The 20,868-nt window shown below is 43.1% G+C and overlaps 1 protein-coding gene across 4 annotated transcripts in view; it reads right to left on the bottom strand.

Annotated features, from left to right (window-relative positions):
- Positions 1-754: 754 nt before the first annotated feature.
- LOC129732577 (frizzled-4) overlaps positions 755-20,868 on the bottom strand; it is a 90,561-nt gene continuing 70,447 nt past the window's right edge. For all 4 annotated transcript variants that reach the window (XM_055693568.1, XM_055693569.1, XM_055693567.1 and 1 more), the window contains exon 4: positions 755-3,011. In XM_055693568.1, the coding sequence (XP_055549543.1) occupies positions 2,371-3,011 (641 nt within the window). In that variant the 3' untranslated portion in view covers positions 755-2,370. The remainder of the gene's footprint in view (positions 3,012-20,868) is intronic.

Genomic DNA, 20,868 nt, shown 5'->3' with positions numbered 1-20,868 from the left:
TATCATAAAAAAGTCACTGCTTTGCTATTTTTTGGTTATCCATCAAAAATTTATTTCGAATGGAATAAACAAGGAATATTTTGTTCACCCAAATATGCTTAATACCATTTTAATGTGTATTGCACTGATACTGTCACCACAGACTAACACACGTTGCACTGGAATCTAACGCCATCGCCACAAAAAAAAACGATCGATTCAAATTTCCAATGGGATAACAGTCATTGCACGACAACACCGACTGGAGCGCTGCCATACAATCTTATACATATTTTTTGGTTCCCAATCTGCCACGAAATGTCAAATGATTTTGAAATACAAGACGCAGCGCGAGCACGGCAACAGATGGTGCAAGTGTTATTAAAATAAAGTACTGGTATTATCTGAATGACGATTTTATTGAAAATTTGTTCAATATCTAATGTCTGATAGTCTGTGCTATCACTTTACCGAATGTAAGGAGAACCCTTTTCCATCGCTTGAAAGCTTTCGATTTAGAAAGGTTAACTTAAAAAGAATTGAATAGCAAAGCAGTTCTTTTTTCAACCAACATTTAAAAAAAACCTGCTCCTGTTAATGTTTTTTTCAAAATATTCCTGTTAAGTGCAGAAAAATCATCGCAAATCGGGCTGCTTGGGCTTAGGGGCCATCCACATACCACGTGGACAGATTTTTAACGATTTTGACCCCCCCTCCCCCTCCGTGGACAACTGCTCATATAAATTCTAAAAAAATTGTATGGACCGTGGACATTAGCAAATCCCCCTCCCCCCAAGCTGTCCACGTGGTATGTGGATGGCCCCTTATTGAAATTTATCAAAAGAAGTGAATCTCTATGTGATTTCAATTCTACGAAATGAAAGAATAAATGCCAGAAAATTACTGAAAATTTTTTCACGACAAAATCTGCTGTTATCTGTTATCGAAAATTTCCACATTGTACAATGCTCAAAACCATGACCTTAACAAGCAAGATACGATGGCTTGCTCTTTAAGGTCATGGTTTTTAGCGTTGTACAATTGTACATTGTCAATTTCAGAAAAAAAAAATTCCGTTTTTTTTTTCATTCAAATTCAAAATCGTTAAACATCTGTCCACGTGGAATGTGGATGGCCGCATAAAGGATAAATGTGTCCCCAAACCTCCTAATATTGTCCGACAACAAAGAGCTACAATTGCTGAAAATTTCTTAAAAATTCAAAAAATGAACTTGCAATTATCAGCAAAGATAATTATTTTCATTAGTTTATCTTTTGTTGTTCTTAGTAATTAGGAACTGATAATATCACAAAAAAAGACGATAGACTGGTGGGATCAAAAACAAATTTTCAACACTTACTTACTATCAAACAAGTATGGATTATCGGTGCAGCATTATAGATTGCCAACTAGTTATTTGTGCAAGAAGCATCAAGGCTTAGTGCTTGAAAACATCTTTTAATAAAAAAAATCGGATAGATTAAAAAAAATTCTGTGCAATTTGTCCAGAAGTATGTAGTGTATAAAAACTCTGCACAGGCCATTTATGGATGAAGATCCAGTTTCTACATCAAATCTAGTTGACGATTCAGCAATTACAATATGTAATCGCAGCTGAAAGCTATTAGCTATTAAAACTAATCTGAAATCCTCGTTTCTGTACACCCGGGCCATAACCTCCCCATGCCACGGTTCCATCACAACTAACAGCGCTCCTCTGAACTGCGCGCGCATGATCTCACAGAAGAACGGTTGCATTTTGTGTTTCTGTTCCCGGTTACCACCGCGCTCGAGTCATTTAGCAACAACAACAACGCCATAACCGTCGTCGTTTTACGACCCGCATGTGCAGTGCAGCGGCGCAACTTGTGCCCACATGGTACATTCGCACTTATTCCCATAAATTTTATCGTGCAACCGTGTACACTGATCGAACTACAAGCGATCCCCAAGTCAACTGCACCGGTCGGTCGGTCGCCCGGCCGGCACCACACCGACACCGTATATGTAGATCGTACTTGTGGCTCATTACCGTGTACAGCCTTCGGCGTCCGGTTTCAATGCCGTCTAGTGAAGATAATTTTTTCGCAGCATAAAATAAAATCTTTGCTAAGTACCTACGTATCCCGAAAACAGAACGAAAGAAAAAAATAAACGGTCATTTAAGCACACACACTGTACGGGTTATACATTCGTTAAAGTACACATCACAACTCGAATAAAATAATTTAAACTTCATTCTAAAATTAATATCACATTTTTCGCCAACGTAACATGTACGTCGATAATTGACCGCTCCGCTTCGATCGGTTCCCTGCTTCTTTCTTTCTTTTTCTCTACCTTCCATTTCAGCATAGTCGCAACTCGTATTCCACGAATCAAGCCTCTAATCACAGCACAGTCTCGTTACCGGTCAGACTCATCGTTTGTGAGGATGCCTTGTAGGCACGTGGTTTGCGATTAATGTGCGAATGGGAAGGATACTTTCTTGCGTGCCGGGGAGGCATTTTACTCAATGACACCGACACCAGCGAGTTCTGGGGGCAGACTGTCTGATACGAGGCAGCCGAGTACGGCGACGTGGCAAACTTAGGCTGCGGCTGCTTGTAGACCTGATTGTTGATTTTGCTTCGACACAGGCCGGCTATCCGGGGACCGACTGCCCATGCCGATGCAAGAACCCCAACTAGCAGCTCTATTACCGCTCTCAGGATGAACGGCCAAATGGGGGCCTTTCCTGAGGATACCGGTTCCAGCGACGGATGCGGTAGATTCAGCCAGTTCTCCCGGTACGCGAACTCGTAGAACATTATCACCAGCAGTAGAAAACTAGGCACCGAATAGATGAAGAGGAACTTTCCCATACCGGTGATGTGAACGGGCAAATTGTTCACCAAAAGAGCCGAAGATGAGCGCTTCCTCAGGTAGGCAGTGAAGAGGTACCCCGATCCAATAACCCAGTAGGTGAGCAGCGGGACCACAACGAAACCGATTAGTGCTTTGTCCGACTGGTTTCCGATGAAGCAAGAACCTGTAATTGGAAAAGATGAATATCGGTTATTGATTGATGATACGGATTCTTGGCCTTATTATCGACCAAAATGGATTTATCGATAGAACGCACTGGAAAAAAATATAGCCAAGCATAGCTCAGGTTAATTTTTCAGACAAACGTGGACAATAACATGTTACGGAAAAACAGTCAGCAATGGGGTTTAATTTTAATTTTATTTTAGAAATTCAGTTCGATTAAAACATCTAGTATTGCAAAGATTTCAACCCTTTTTACAATTCTCGTGCAGCTTTTCAAAAGAACTCGAGTAACAATTAGAGATTGTCCCCTCTCGCCCCCTCTATTTTTTATTACAGCATCATTGAGAAAGTAGTCAACGAATTTATAAGGTTGCTTGGCTAACTATGCAAAGAGTGAAAAGAGTGAAGATGAAAAATACGCGAGGAATATTTTCTTTGGCAACGAGTGGTCCTTCAGTTTAAACAACATTCAAACTGTACACCCAACGCAAACGGGGAACATTTTATTACTTTAGGACAATTTTTTATTACTTATTGTGTCTTATGACTGCGCATTATACACAAATAGTAATAACCGAAAAGTAACAAAAAATTATGACAGGCATACGCTTATGTGTTTCTGCAGGAGAACATACAGCCAAGCACCGCAATGCATGTGTTAGCAAGACTTCACTCGCTGCATTTGTATTGATACAACGATCAGATTAATTTTTGTCCCCTTCATTCACACATAATGAGAATCTCACCCGTCAACCTCAAATGTCTAATTAAAAACACTTTCGTTTCGTCTCCCAGTGTTTACTTGAAATGAAAATATGTTATACTGTCTGAACAGAGTTGCCGAAGTTGCGAATATTGTTCTGGATGGGCACGAGTATTGTATTTTCAAACAAGTGCAAATGAGTTTCCATGAACCAATGAGTATGTGTTTTGGATAGCTTGCAAGAAAGCGAATGTTTTTGTTTTTCTCTAACGCAATTTACAGATCGTGATGTCATTTAAAGACGCATTTCAAGTCTTTGAAATCATCAACGTTTGCATACTCTATGACGGGGAAAATGCTGCTTGGCAGCTCTTGTCATATTCTTTCTCTACTCCGTATGCACACAACGAGCGAACTAATACACGCTCACCGGATGAATTGGAGATTGAAGAAATTTGTAACATGTGCAACATATGCGACGGTGTGTGATTTTTTTTACTTCAGATGGAAAGGGAGCAGTTTTTGACAGAAAAAATCTTGCATGTGGTTGAAACGACCATTATTAGATAGTCGTACTCCCGTAACACGTGCTAAATATATGACAGTATGTGTTGTTACTTGACTGGGGAAGAATTTTATTGCCTTTTAAGTAATAGGTTTGTTACCTAAAAACAATTTGGCGCTATTGCTTCTAAAGTAATAAGGAAAAGTTTTGCGTGTACTATCATTTATCGCTATTTTCAAGCAATGAAACACATCATAATAAAGTTAAAAATCCTTGTGCATCTGGTGGCGAAAAGCATAAGTGAGAAATTCATAAAAATATTATGCAAAACAAGAATTGATAGAAAGCTCTCCATCATTCGCTTCTCTGCTTTCGTTGCAATAGGATGCAAACAAACATCGCTCCGTACAGATCTATCGTACGATTCAGAACAATAAGCATTGTTCGACGACGCGTGTGTTGCTTGTGTTTTCGGCGCCGGTGTTGCGATAGTTTGTACATCCAGCAGCCGGAGTGAATTCCCCGCGCCACCGCCTGCCGTTTACAGCAGTGTCGCTGTGTATTGTGCACTGACGGCCACGTGATTTATTTTGATTTCGGTGTCACATCATCCTTATCATCCAGCAGCAGGAAAAAGTTCCCCGCGCCACCGGGCGCTAGTTAGCCCCTAGCGCCGGTTCAGCCTGCCGTTCATCATCGGATCATCGGATTGATCCAACGTGCAACCAGGAGGGCGCGTAGATAAATAATTTAGGAAGTCTGGTGAAGTATTCGCTTTTATTATTAGTATATTTTTTTTATCTCAAATACCATCGTCTTTTTTTCTATTTGATCCCTTTTGTTTTGGAAAATTGTTTCAAAATTTGTTATACATTATTTGATCCCCCGATATACGTAATTTATCGCTTGCGCGCGGTAGAGCGAAACGCTCCCGCGAAATATGGACAACATGCAGGTGGGATTATTCCTGGATGTAGGTCCAAATGGGAAAGAGATTGATATCTCCCCCCCTCAGTTCTCCTCTACCTTCCCCTGTACCTAGTCCAGTACCGAAGGTCCCGGTACGGGTTAAAGCTTACCCAGATGCCGCTGGCGGTCCTTACGTTTTTTTTTTCAGGCCTATTAAAAAGCCATTGAATATTTTGCAAATCGGCAAGGACCTGGCAAAAGTTTTTCGGACGTCACTGAAATTACGAAAGTGAGACCGAACAAACTGCGAGTTGTCGTGAATAGCTTGAAGCAAGCAAATGCAATTGCTTGCCACGAGCTTTTCACGAGAGAGTATCGCGTGTACATCCCTGCCAAGGATGTAGAAATCGACGGTGTGGTTACCGAAGGGAATCTCACTGTCGAAGACATTTTGCGTTACGGGGTTGGCTGTTTCAAGAACCCCCTGATGCAAAGTGTAAAGGTACGAGATTGCAAGCAATTGCATTCAGTATCCATCGAAGAAGGGCAGAAGAAATTCATTCCTTCGGATTCCTTTCGAGTGACATTTGCCGGATCCGCACTGCCGAACTACATCCGTTTGGACAGGGTTCGTCTACCTGTACGCCTGTTTGTGCCGCGGGTTATACACTGCCAAAATTGCAAGCAGTTGGGTCATACAGCCACCTACTGCTGGTAAATGCGGAGGGAATCACGCCGAGACCGCTTGCAATGAGGACACTAAAAAGTGTCTTTATTGCGGTGGCCCCCGGCATGAACTTTCTGCATGCCCCGCGTATAAACAGCGCGAGGAGAAAATTAAGCGTTCCCTCAAGGAACGATCAAAGCGCTCTTTTGCAGAAATGCTTAAGAGGGCTGAGCCACCCTCATCAGGAAACATATTTTCCTTTCTACCAACCGATGAGGGGACATCCGACGATCCCGGCGAAGGGTGTTCTTATGCCTTGCCAGAAGGATCTAGAGAGAGGAGAATGCTCAACTCTCCTAATCTTTCACCTAAAGGTCGTAAGATAACCCCTAGCGGAATGACCAATAAATCAACAAACAAAGGAAGCGGTGAAGAAAAGCCGAAGCAAGTACCTCCCGGTTTTAATTTTAAATCAAACCAGGAGTATCCACCGCTTCCCGGGGCACCAAAAACCCCTCGTGCTTCCATTTTTCGATCAGAGGATAAAAAAGAAACAGGGTTCATAAATTTCTCTGATATTGTGGACTGGATATTCAAAACATTCAACATAACAGATCCGCTTAAAAACATTCTTCTTGTCCTTCTCCCTACAGTGAAAACCTTTTTAAAGCAACTAGCAGCAACTTGGCCCCTCATTTCAGCTATCATATCTTTCGATGACTAATACATCGAAAGAGGCTAGGAATTCTATCACTGTATTACAGTGGAATTGCAGAAGTATCATCCCCAAATTCGATCTATTTTCACATTTGATAAGCACATGCAATTGTGATGCGTTTGCGCTCTGTGAAACTTTTCTTAATTCAAATGACCAACCCAATTTCCACGATTTTAACATAATTCGTCGAGACCGAAACTCACACGGTGGAGGGGTACTTTTAGGGATCAAAAAGTGCTATTCCTTTTTCAGAATCGACCTCCCCTCGCTCTCGAATATTGAAGTCGTTGCCATTCAAATATGAATATGAATGGAAAAGACAATATGAATATGAATGGAAAAGACATTTGCCTTGCTTCGATATATATTCCTCCATCTGTGCGGATTGAACAGAGGCAACTTTCTGACATAGCAGAATTGCTTCCCGCACCTTTTTTGATTTTTGGAGATTTCAACTCTCACTGTTCGCAATGGGGGTCGCCATACGACGACAACCGATCTTCTGTGATTTGTAACTTGATCGACGACTTCAACATGACGCTTTTAAATACTGGGGAAGCGACACGTGTACCTAATCCTCCAGTACGTGAAAGTGTGCTTGACCTATCCCTCTGCTCGACCTCACTAGCGTTAGATTGCCGGTGGAAAGTAATCAATGATCCCCACGGTAGTGATCATCTACCAATCGTTATTTCAATTGCTAATGGTTCTACCCCCTCAGATCCGATCAATATTTCATACGACCTCACACGTAATATTGATTGGAAGCGTTATGAGACCATCATAGCGAATACCATCGAGTCTCACGAGGAACTTCCTCCGGAGGAAGAATACGCGTTCTTAGCTGGCTTGATAATCGACGCCGCGACTCAAGCTCAGACGAAACCGACACCCGGGGTAACGATTAGACAGCGCCCTCCCAACAAATGGTGGGACAAAGAGTGCTCTGACCTGTACGCGCAAAGGTCCTCGGTGTATTTGGCCTCCCGAAAACACGGTAATCTTGATCTGCTCCGAAAGTACGATGTACTGGATAGGCAGATTTAATTAAAGCGTTTAATTAAAGCGAAAAAACGCGGATACTGGCGTCGGTTTGTAAACGCGTTGTCGAGGGAAACAGCGATGAGCACTCTTTGGGACACGGCCAGACGCATGCGGAATCGTAACGTTTCTAAGGAACGCGAGGAGTATTCAGGCCGCTGGATATTCGACTTTGCCAAAAAGGTCTGTCCGGACTCTGTACCGGAACAGAAAACTTTTCGCGACGCGTTTTAAGTACCCACGGGAGAGCCTCCATTCTCGTTGTTGGAATTTTCAATGGCCCTCCTTTCGTGCAACAATAAAGCTCCCGGGTTGGATAGAATCAAATTCAACCTGTTGAAGAATCTACCCGACTTTGCAAAAAGACGCTTGTTGGACTTGTTCAACAAATTTCTTGAGCTAAACATTGTTCCGCACGACTGGAGGGAGGTAAAAGTAATTGCTATTCGAAAACCCGGAAAACCTGCCTCTGATCACAATTCTTATAGGCCGATTGCTATGCTCTCTTGCCTCCGGAAATTAATGGAGAAAATGATCCTCTTACGGTTAGACAAATGGGTCGAAACAAATGGTTTACTTTCAGATACTCAATTTGGCTTCCGCCGGGGCAAAGGAACGAACGAATGCCTAGCGTTGCTTTCTACTGAAATTCAACTCGCCTTTGCTCGAAAAGAGCAAATAACCGAGAAACTTCATTTTCAGGGACTTTCACCAAATTTGAATAACTTTTTGCTCAATTTGTTGTCAGAAAAGCATATGTATTTCTCACATGGTGATTCGACAACTTCCCGAATTAGTTACATGGGTCTTCCCCAGGGCTCATGTTTAAGCCCTCTCTTATATAATTTTAGCGTCAATGACATCGATAAATGTCTTGCAAATTCATGCACGCTAAAGCAACTTGCAGACGATAGCGTAGTTTCCATTACTGGAAGCGAAGCTAGCGATCTGCAAGGTTCATTGCAAGATACCTTAGACAATTTGTCTGAATGGGCTCTTAAGCTGGGTATCGAATTCTCTCCGGAGAAAACTGAGCTGGTCGTTTTTTCTAGGAAGCATAACCCAGCTCAGCTGCAGCTACTTTTAACGGGTAAAACGATCACTCAGGTTTTAGTCGCTGAATATCTCGGGGTCTGGTTCGACTCTAAATGCTCCTGGGCTTGCCATATTAGGTATCTGACACAAAAATGCCAACAGAGGATTGATTTTCTTCGTATAATTACCGGAACTTGGTGGAGTTCTCACCCAGGAGACCTTCTAAGGTTATACCAAACAACGATATTGTCAGTTCTTGAGTACGGCTGTTTCTGCTTTCGCTCCGCCGCGAACACGCACATTATAAAATTAGAGAGAATACAATATCGTTGTTTGCGTATTGCCTTGGGCTGCATGCAGTCGACCCGTACGATGAGTCTTGAAGTGCTAGCGGGTATTCTTCCGTTGAAACATCGTTTTTGGAATCTCTCTTACCGGTTGCTAATTCGGTGCACAGTTATGAACCCATTAGTAATTGAAAATTTCGAGAGGTTGGTCGACCTTCAATCTCAATCCAGATTTATGACTTTATATTTTGACTATATGGCTCAAGATATTAACCCTTCTTCATACGTTCCTTTCAATGTCGCACTTTTAGATACTTCTTATAATGCTATATTCTTCGACACCACCATGAAGGAAGACATTTCTGGTATCCCGGATCAATTGCGACCGCAAGAGATCCCGAAGATTTTTTCCAATAAGTTTAAACATGTTAGTTGTGATAAAATGTTTTACACTGACGGATCTAATCTAGATGAGTCCACTGGCTTCGGTGTTTTTCACGAAAATTTCACCGCCTCCTACAAAGTCGATGCTCCTGCTTCGACGTCGCAGAACTAGCTGCTATTCAGTAATCCCTTGAGATCATCGAAACCCTGCCCATAGACCACTACTTCATCTTCACAGACAGTCTCAGTGCCATTGAGGCTCTGCGATCGGTGAAGCCTGTGAAGCACACCCCGTACTTCCTGGGGAAAATACGGCGGTTTTTAAGTGCTTTAACAGATAAAAAATACCGGGTTACCTTAGCGTGGGTCCCTTCTCATTGTTCCATTCCGGGCAATGAAAAGGCTGACTCTTTAGCTAAGGTGGGTACGATTGATGGCGCTATTTATGATAGACCAATTGCTTATGATGAATTTTTTAGTATTTTGCGTCAGAGGACGCTCAAAAGTTGGCAATTATCATGGGATACAGATGAACTGGGACAGTGGCTACATTCAATTTCTCCTAAGGTATCGACGAAAGCATGGTTCAAGGGGTTGGATGTAGGTCGAGACTTCATTCGCGTGATGTCCAGACTTATGTCCAATCACTATACGTTAAACACGCATCTCTTTCGTATAGAGCTTGTGGAAAGTAATCACTGCATTTGTGGCGATGGCTACCACGACATTGAGCATGTTGTTTGGTCGTGTACCGAATTCTCTGGTGCTAGGTCCAAGCTGATAGATTCCCTCCGGGCCCGAGGAAAACAACCGAAAGTTCCCGTTAGAGACATCCTGGGTAGCGGTGATCTCCAGTACATGACACAGCTATACTGTTTTGTGAAAATTGCCGACATTCAAACTTAAAATTATTTTGTCTACTTATCAGAATACCACTATGCTGGAGACACGAAAACGGAACCAACATCTATGTTTACGCAAACACTTCAGACCAAAACTGCGCCACATCACTATTACTGCTCTACCAGTTGAAAAACAATGTGTTAAAATAGTTTTAAGTCAAGATTGTACTACCCTCCTCTCACCTTTAATCCCCACTAGCTCGTAGTCGGCCGCGAGAAATAAGAAAAGTGCCTCCCTCTTTTTCCTGCTAACTTAGACATAATAAGAATTGTATTTGGCTCAGTGAAACATAAGATGTGTCGTGCCGTGTCAAATAAACTATTTAAACTCAACTTAACTATGGTTGCCTAATCATGAAGAAATAAGAAAAAAAGTTGGAATTTTACAAAATAGAAGAAAAAGTCAAAGCCAGAACGGTTCGTTTGATTGATCTAATGTCTTCGGCACAGTTGTAGACTGTGATTTCATTTTATTTTTCCAGAAAAAATATACACAATAAGACAAAAATAACCATTCTGTACCGAACACGCTTCAGCATCGGTTGTGCTTCGAAATCGCTCCGATAACTTTCAATACGTGTGTGCAAGTGGTGGCATTTTTTGACCGGTGTCTTTTGTCTAGATTGCTGTATCGCAAGGTCAAGCGCCTTTGTGTTACTGTGTCGCTTTGTAGCTGCCTGCTGTCGAACGATTTGGTGGTGAGTGCAGTGCACTCCAACACGAAGGAGAAAAAAAAAGGAAGGTACGTGCTTCTTGTCTGTCCCATCGGCGCGCTAGGTTTAGCGCGATGGATGTAGACCCCCCACCTCCCGCACCTCCATCCTCGAATCCCCTCGACCCTGTCCCTCCTGCCCCCCCTCCTAATATTAATTCCTCAGCTCCCCCACGTGTCAGATTGTATCCAGATGGATCGACTCTTCCGGTGGCAGTTTACCTCAGGCCTAAAGCGGGGCCGAAATCGAAATCTTTAAACATTCTACAGATTACGAAAGACCTGACGTCACACTTTAAAGCTGTGACTAAAATTTTAAAAATCAGGCCGAATAAGCTCCGTGTCGTGGTCAATGACCTTAAAGAGGCCAACGATAAAGCTTGCTCCGAGCTTTTTACACGGGAATACCGTGTCTATGTACCCGCTAGAGATGTGGAGATCGACGGTGTCGTGACCGATTCGAGTCTGTCCGTCGAGTGTATATTGAATAGTGCTAAAGGGTGCTTTAAAAACAACACATGTCCCGATGTGAAGGTGCTCGACTGCAAGCAATTGCGGTCGGTATCGATCGTCGGCGATAAAAAAGTTTACACTCCGTCAGACTCGTTTCGAGTTACGTTCGCCGGGTCTGCACTACCAAGCCACATCTCGATCCACCGGGTTCGTCTCCCTGTGAGGCTATACGTTCCCCGCGTCATGAACTGCACTCATTGCAAGCAGTTAGGCCATACAGCCGCCTACTGCTGCAATAAGGCACGTTGTGGCAAGGTTGGGGAGTCTCATGCGGAAGATTCTTGCAGTGTTAACGCTGAAAAGTGTATTCACTGCGGGGAAAATCTGCATGAGCTCTCGACATGTGCGGTGTACATGCAGCGCAGGGATAAAATAAAACGGTCTCTCAAAGAGCGTTCAAAGCGTTCCTACGCTGACATGCTGAAGAAGACCGTTACCACTTCTCCCGTTACTTCGAACCCCTTTGATCTGTTGTCCTCTGATGAAACCTATTCTGACGATTCACCAGCGGGAACATCTTATGCCAATCCTAGGGAGTCTAGAAAGAGGAAAAATATTTCCTCTCCTAAACTTCCCCGAAAAGGTCCTAAGATTTCCCAAAGTGAAATGAATGGTACAAACAAACCTAAAAGTGCAGCGGAAAAACCGAAGCAAACCCCTCCTGGGCTTGCAAATTTAAAGTCCCAGAAGGAGTTCCCAGCACTTCCTGGAACATCTAAAACCCCAGTTGTTCCTTTTGCACATCCAGTTGAAAAATCAAATGCTGGACTGGTGAAATTTTCTGACATTGTGGACTGGATTTTTGAAACTTTCAATGTACCCGATCCAATAAAAGATTTTCTTACGGCATTCCTCCCAACAGTTAGAACATTTTTGAAGCAGTTGACTGCTCAATGGCCCCTCCTTGCAGCGATCGTATCCTTCGATGCCTAATTCATCTGCTTATGTGAAGGATTCTATCTCTGTCTTACAGTGGAATTGTAGAAGTATTTTACCAAAAATTGATTCGTTTAAAGTTTTGATAAATAAAAACAAATGCGATGCATTTTCCCTTTGTGAAACTTGGCTAACTTCGAATACTGATCTAAACTTCCATGATTTTTATATTATTCGCCTTGATCGAGACACCCCATATGGAGGAGTACTTCTAGGGATTAAGAAGTGCTATTCTTTCTATCGTATTAACCTCCCCTCGATTCCAGGCATCGAAGCTGTCGCATGTCAAATGACAATACAAGGTAAAGAGCTTTGTATTGCCTCAATATATATTCCTCCCAGAGCACAGGTTGGGCAACGACTGCTCTTTGATTTAATAGAACTTCTTCCCTCGCCACGCTTGATTTTGGGAGACTTTAACTCTCATGGCGTGGCTTGGGGTTCCCCTTCTAATGATAACCGCTCCTCTTTAATTTATAACCTTTGCGATAACTTCGACATGACTATTCTAAACAACGGTGAAATGACACGTGTCCCGAAACCTCCAGCGCGCCCAAGCGCTTTGGATCTCTCTTTATGTTCGACGTCGCTACAGTTGGATTGCACATGGAAGGTAATCCTCGATCCTCACGGTAGCGACCATTTGCCTATTCTTATTTCAATTACCAACGGGTCAACTCGCATGCGGCCAATTGAAATTCCGTATGACCTCACACGGAATGTTGATTGGAAGTTATACGAGGAAATGGTTTCAGAAACTGTCGATTCGATTCAACATCATCCACCACTTGAAGAAGACAACCTCTTCGTTTGGGCTTGATTCTCGACGCCGCGTTGCAAGCCCAAACGAAGAAATATCCCGGCGTAACGATTCAAAGAACGGCCTCCCGCTCCGTGGTGGGACCAAGAGTGCTCCGAAGTCTACACACAAAGATCCGACGCGTTTTTGGCCTATCAGAAGAAAGGTGGCGACCTGGCGACCTGGCGACTATATACGGTATTCGGAGCTTGATACTAAGCTTAAAAGCTTGGCTAAAGCAAAGAAACGCGGATATTGGCGTCGGTTCGTGAACGAGACGTCGAGGGAGACATCGATGAGCACTCTTTGGAACACAGCCCGAAGAATGCGGAATCGCGTAACGGTCAACGAAAGCGAAGAGTCTTCAAGTAGGTGGATAATTGATTTGGCCAGGAAAGTATGTCCGGACTCTGTTCCTGCGCAAAACTTTGTTCGCGATGCGTCTCCGGGCCACGACGCGATAGAATCACCTTTTACGATGGCAGAATTTTCAATTGCCCTCCTGTCCTGTAACAATAACGCGCCTGGGTTGGATAGAATCAAATTCAACTTGTTGAAGAATCTACCCGGCAATGCCAAGAGGTGCTTGTTGAACTTGTTCAATAAGTTCCTGGAGCAAAATATTGTACCGCAGGATTGGAGGCAAGTGAGGGTGATCGCCATCCAAAAACCGGGAAAACCAGCCTCTGATCACAACTCCTATAGGCCGATTGCAATGCTATCCTGTATCCGGAAATTGATGGAGAAAATGATTCTCCGTCGTTTAGACCACTGGGTCGAATCAAATGGTCTACTGTCAGATACTCAATTTGGTTTCCGCCGTGCCAAAGGGACGAATGATTGTCTTGCGTTGCTTTCAACAGATATCCAGCTGGCGTATGGTCGCAAAGAACAAATGGCGTCTGCGTTCTTGGACATTAAGGGGGCTTTTGATTCCGTTTCTATTGACATTCTTTCGGGCAAACTTCACCGACAAGGATTTTCTCCAATTTTGAACAATTTTTTGCACAATTTGTTGTTCGAAAAGCACATGCATTTTACGCATGGCGATTTGGCAACTTTTCGAATTAGCTACATGGGTCTTCCCCAGGGCTCATGTTTAAGCCCTCTTCTTTACAATTTCACCGACGAACGTCTGGCAAATTCATGCACGATAGGACAACTTGCAGACGACAGCGTGGTTTCTGTTACAGGAGCCAAAGCTGCCGATTTGCAAGGACCATTGCAAGATACCTTGGACAATTTGTCTGCTTGGGCTCTACAGCTAGGTATCGAATTCTCTCCGGAGAAGACTGAGATAGTAGTTTTTTCTAGGAAGCATGAACCTGCTCAGCTCCAGCCACAATTATTGGGTAAAACGATTTCTCAGGTTTTGGTACACAAGTATCTTGGTGTCTGGTTCGACTCTAAAGGCACCTGGGGTTGTCACATTAGGTATCTGATGAAAAAAAGCCAACAAAGAGTGAATTTTCTTCTTACAATAACCGGATCATGGTGGGGAGCACACCCGGGAGACCTTATAAGGCTTTACCAAACAACCATATTGTCGGTAATTGAGTACGGGTGTTTCTGCTTCCGCTCCGCAGCAAACACACATTTGACCAAACTGGAGCGAATACAATATCGTTGTTTGCGTATCGCCTTAGGCTGCATGCAATCGACCCATACGATGAGTTTGGAGGTCTTAGCTGGAGTTCTACCATTGAAAAACCGCTTCTGGAGCCTGTCTTCTCGTATTCTTATCAAATGTGAGGTCTTGAACCGTCCTGTGATTGAAAATTTTGAAAGGTTAATCGCACTTAATTCTCAAACCCGTTTTATGACATGGTATTTCAATCACATGTCACAAAATATTAACCCTTCTCCGAATATTCCAAATCGTGTCAACTTATTAAATACTTCTGATTCTACTGTGTTTTTCGATACATCCATGATAGAAGAAACTCGTGGAATCCCGGATCATTTACGCGTGCAGCAGATCCCCAAAATTTTTTCCAATAAATATCGAAACATCGACTGCGACAATATGTTCTACACTGACGGATCACTTATCGATGGGTCCACTGGCTTCGGTATCTTCAATAGCAATTTAACCGTCTCCCATAAGCTCGATAATCCTGCTTCTGTTTACGTCGCAGAGTTAGCTGCAATTCAGTACACCCTAGGGATCATCGAAAAAATGCCCACGGACCATTATTTCATCTTTACGGATAGTCTCAGTTCCATTGAGGCTCTCCGATCGATGAAAGATGTTAAGCAATCTCCGTATTTCCTGGGGAAAATACGGGAACATCTGAGTGCTTTATCCGAAAAATCTTTTAAGATTACCTTAGTGTGGGTCCCTTCTCACTGCTCGATACCGGGCAATGAGAAAGCGGACTCTTTGGCTAAGGTGGGCGCTACAAACGGTGAAATTTATGAAAGACCAATTGCTTTTAATGAATTTTTTGCATTTGTACGTCAGAATACGATCATCAGTTGGCAAAATTCTTGGACCAGAGGGAAACTGGAAAGGTGGTTATATTCCATTATACCCAAGGTATCGACGAATCCGTGGTTCAAGGGGTTGGATGTAGGTCGAGATTTTATTTGCGTGATGTCTCGGCTTATGTCCAATCACTATAGATTTGATGCGCATATCCGTCGTATTGGGCTCGGAGAAAGCGGTATCTGTGCCTGTGGTGAAGGTTATCACGACATAGAGCACGTTGTTTGGTCATGCCCTGTCCACCGTGACGCCAGGTCTAAATTAGTAGCTTCCCTTCGGGCCGGAGGTAGACGGCCAGCTGTTCCTGTTCGTGATGTCTTGGCGAGTCGTGACATACCCTACATGACCCTTATATACATTTTCCTAAAATCCATCCATGCCCCAGTCTAGTCCCATTCCTCTCCGTCTACACCCAACAAAACGACAAGAACACGTTTGAACCTTAAGCAGAGGTTTTGGAATCAACAACTGCACCCCACACGAATTCACCAGGACCTGAGAACCCGAGGCCTTCAGTGATATCTTGGCTCAGCGGCACATACCATAGGCCACTTGAACACCAGCGAACAACAACAACGAATCATAACCAGCAACTAGCCCCCGGACAATACCTTCAGGACTCGAGAATTACAAGCCCCTCTTCCAGCTCATGACATCGTGGCTCAGCAGAACAAATCCATACATGCTGCATATTCATGGCCATTCGAAGAGCATCAGACGACCATCAAACTACAAAACAGTGATTGAAAAATACATCCTAGTTTTAAGATAGACTTAATTTCAGCTCGTAGTCGGCAGCGAGGATAAAAAATTTGCTTTAAGATTTTAGGTTTTCAGATATAATTGGCGCCGTTAAACATTAAATTGTATTTGTGCCGTGTCAAATAAATGATATGAGAAAAAAAAAGACAAAAATAAATTGAAAGGAACACAGAAATATATTATTATACATTAAATACCTCAAAAAACACTTCAGACAGATTTTTTCTATGAAAACTACATTTAACTTTGAGAAAAAATATTAAAATGTTATAATTTAAAAACAAACATTTTTTTTACAGTGTTTTTTGTGGGTGAACGAAATTTTTATCTACAACTTCGCAGAAGACTATACTGATCAAACAAATTGTTTTGATCATTATTGGGCATTCGGCTCAGCACATACTCATTACGTCAAATTTTCCATTAACATAAATAACTTTGTGCTTACATCTAAATCAAATTTACTTTCATTCAACACTAATGAAATAACTCTCTGGAAAGATTGTTCCTGGAAAACACCCAAAATGGCTAAATAGCCAGCTTATACGAGTATAGCCGAAACCGAGAAGACATTGATGGACAATAAATCAGTTGCCATTTAATTTTTCTCAGAGCCGCCACATTATTTCCAGAGATTCACACTAATAACAGTGTTGAATAAAAGTTATTAACATTTAGAAGAAAGTCTATCGTAATCTTAGTGTATATCATTCAATGAATTCACGATCATTCCCGAATGCAACAATGCAAGTGTTGCGCGCTTCGTTGCTACCCGCGGCTGCTTAGTTAGGATCGCCCTAGTGGCCATCAAATTGTAAACTAATTAGATTGAGCAAAAGCAGGTTCTTTTATAGCCCAAAGAATGCATTTCCCGTTTACTAGGAACATAATTCCGCCGACCGTGCTAGGGAAAGCCGATTTTCGAAAAACCAAAATTTTTTTTTGATAACAACAGAATTCGACATTTTATGCATTTTTACGACATCAAAAAAAATTCGATATCGAAAATTTTATGCACTACTACTATCTGTGCTTTTCTTCACCAGCCGAAAAAGTGAAACTATGACCGCTTTAAGGCACTTCTTCTCCAAGTCCGATTGGGCTTAGATTTTTTTTTTGAGAACATTTTTCAAGAAGATGAAGCTTTTAAGCCCTGCTCGAGAATTTTTAAGTCCCAGAATTCAGGTTATTTCCAAATAAGATTTTACATAACAATAGAACACGTGGTTTCATGCATTACTAAGACATGTAGAAATGTAAACATGTAGAAATTTCGATTTCGACAATTTTGAGTACATTTTTTCATTCAATTGAATCTTTGACCGCCGTGTTTCCGAAGTCCGATTGAGCCTAAAATTTGCATGGAGTTTTTTTCCGAGTCCTACCGCAGAACGATATTCGAAGGTTAGTTTTTTTTCCACAGCCCCAATGCTCAGTGTGTCGAACCTCGTATTTTTCGATAGGCCTTAGTTCCGGTGCAATGGGGGGCACGAAGGTAGATCCGGCCAGAAAATCGTAGGTCCCTCGTGTTGCTTCAATAGAGGAAGTAGACACTCCTTGAGGTAGATCTCCCCGTTTAAAGTCCCGGTAGTCAAAAACGGCGCACTCCTTGCCACATTAGCAGATCAGGTATTTTTTGGCAAACTTTGAAAGTTTCTGATTCGTTACTTCCCTCGGAACATCAAACTTATGACAGGCGGTGAAGAACAGTAGCCCCGGAAGCTACCAGAAGTTCGCCTTGACGTAAGTCTCATCATCCATGGTTAAACGATGAGGTTTCGTAAGTAAAAATTTTGCCCCTTCATCAATATTTGGAACCTTCTGCACTTTATATGTACGCAGTCACTCTCGGTCCTTGGCACTCTAAATGATAGAAAAAAGGCAAATTCAACTTTTTGACCATATCCCTGACCGAAGCTTCGAAGAGGATATACACACGCTCTCTTAGCATACATTGAACTCAAAAATGAAGCTCTATTTTCTAATTCATATTGCTTTTAGAGAGCGAGTAATAGCGCTATAACCATAATCAAAAAATGCTAGGACTAGAGTTAGTACTCAAGTTCCAACCGTAACAGTTGAAGCGAGTAATGGCGCTATATCCTTGGTTTCTAAACCTGAACATAAGGAGGGAATACCTATGTTCCATCCCAGGAGATTGGTCAACAAAGGAGTGTACTTTCTTAGCTTTGTCACTCCCAACAGATTATATTACTTCTTACATACAGATCGGTTGGTACGGATTGTCCTCGTTCTTAGATTATACAGTCAAACCTGTTTTTGTGCGACGTTTTTTTGTGCCATTTTTTTTTGTGCGACGTTTTTTTATGCGTTTATTTTATTTGTGCGAAATTTTTTTGTGCGGTATATGAAAAAGGACCACATCCAACAAGATTTCCAGCCATTTAGTTTTTCCGATCCATGGAATGAATTTCAACACATTCGTCAAAAAAATTACTATTTGAGCCACTTTTACGAAGGAAAAGTCTCGTATTGCTAGCCTGCGAAGGATAGCGGTTTGAAAGATTAGTATGTTTAAAAAAGTTACGTTTATCAATCAGATGTTTAAAAATTGTTCTCATAAATATTCTAAATCAGAATCATCAACTTACGAGTTATTTTTATCTAATTTTTTTTTATGCGATCCCTATCCACCGCATAAAAAAAGTTTTTTTGCAGTAATGTTGTGGAAACATGGTTTTGTAGCTACACGTGAATTTTCAGAAGATTTTTTTTATGCGACTTATTTTGTGCGATCCCTATCCCTCGCACAAAAACAGGTTTGACTGTATTGTATTATATTGGCCGTTGACAAGAAAAATGTCAAATGGTGAGTTGACAACCTGGAAGGAGCGTCAAACATAGCTTCGGCCCTCACAAGTTCCTATCTCACACCTCCACGAGTCATATGATTACACTAGACTGCCGGTTGAAACATGGATACAACTGGTTGGTGTTGCCTGGGCCATGTTGTCATCCGACAATAGCTAAGTGAGAAGGTGCGACGCGATCATTGGCGCGTTAACCATATTCCGGCGGTGGAGGTAATGCTTCGCCAACCCGAGCGTCTGTTCACCAAGATGGTGCGGCTCAAAACAGCGTCTGATCTCCATGTTAGGAGCGGCTGATTAACGTCCTGGTGGCAGCGTGGGACTCTAAACAGAGCTGACACGATGGTCCCCCGGCGAGACAGGGGGTTGGGGAAGGCCCAACGAGCCGCCCCGGAAAGCAACATGTGACAAACAACGTAAGAGATAATACGGATCGGAACAATCGGCATGGACCTAGGCAACGAAATAAGGACTAAGATTGGAAACTTGGGACATGGAACTGCAAATCGCTCTGCTTTCCAGGATGCGACAGGATAATTTATGACGAGCTACATCCACGCAACTTCGAAGTCGTAGCGCTGCAGGAACTTTGTTGGACAGGACAGAAGGTATGGAAAAGCGGGCACCGGGCGGCTACTTTCTACCAGAGTTGTGGTACCACCAGCGAGCTGGGAACCGGCTTCATAGTACTGGGTAAGATGCGCCAACGCGTGATAGGGTGGCAGCCGATCAACGCAAGGGTGTGCAAGTTGAGGATAAAGGGCCGGTTCTTCAACTACAGCATCATCAACGTGCACTGCCCACATGAAGGAAGACCCGACGACGAGAAGGAAGCGTTCTACGCGCAGCTGGAGCAGGTCTACGATAGCTGCCCGCGACGGGACGTGAAGATCGACGGGAGGCAATGTACAGACCGGTAATCGGACCAGATAGCCTGCATGCCGTGTCTAATGATAACGGCCATCGGTGCGTAAACTTTGCGGCCTCCCGTGGTATGGTAGTCCGAAGTACCTTCTTTCCCCGCAAAGGTATCCACAAATCCACCTAAAGATCACCCGACCAACAGACAGAGAACCAATTCGACCACGTTTTAATCGACGGCAGGTTTTTCTCCGACATCATCAACGTTCGCACCTACCGCAGTGCGAATATAGATTCGGACCACTACCTAGTAGCTGTGTGCATGCGCTCAAAACTATCGACGGTGTATAACACCCGCCGAAGTCGAACGCCGCGACCAAATATTGAGCAGCTGCGGGACGCCGAGGCTGCACAGGAATACGCGCAGCAGCTGGAGGCAGTGCTACCTACGGAAGAGCAGCTTGGCGCAGCTACCCTTGAAGATGGCTGGAGGAGCATCCGATCCGCCATAGGTAACACTGCAGTAGCGCTACTAGGTACAAGGGCCCCGAATCATAGAAATGACTGGTTTGACGGCGAATGCAAACGGTTAGTCGAGGAGAAGAATGCAGCACGGGCGAGAATGCTGCAACCCCGTACGAGAGCGAACGTGGAACGATACCGACAGGCACGGAACAGTCAAAACTCAGTCCTCCGAAGGAAGAAGCGCCAGCTCGAGGACCGAAGAGCTGTACCAAGCTAACGACACTCGAAGTTCTACGAGAAGCTGAACAGCTCCCGCAAAGGCTTTGTGCCGCAAGCC

Source organism: Wyeomyia smithii, chromosome 3, assembly GCF_029784165.1.
Source record: "Wyeomyia smithii strain HCP4-BCI-WySm-NY-G18 chromosome 3, ASM2978416v1, whole genome shotgun sequence".
Lineage (NCBI taxonomy): Eukaryota > Metazoa > Arthropoda > Insecta > Diptera > Culicidae > Wyeomyia > Wyeomyia smithii.
The sequence above is the reverse complement of the archived record's forward strand: the minus strand, read 5'-3'. Positions and strand labels throughout refer to the sequence as shown.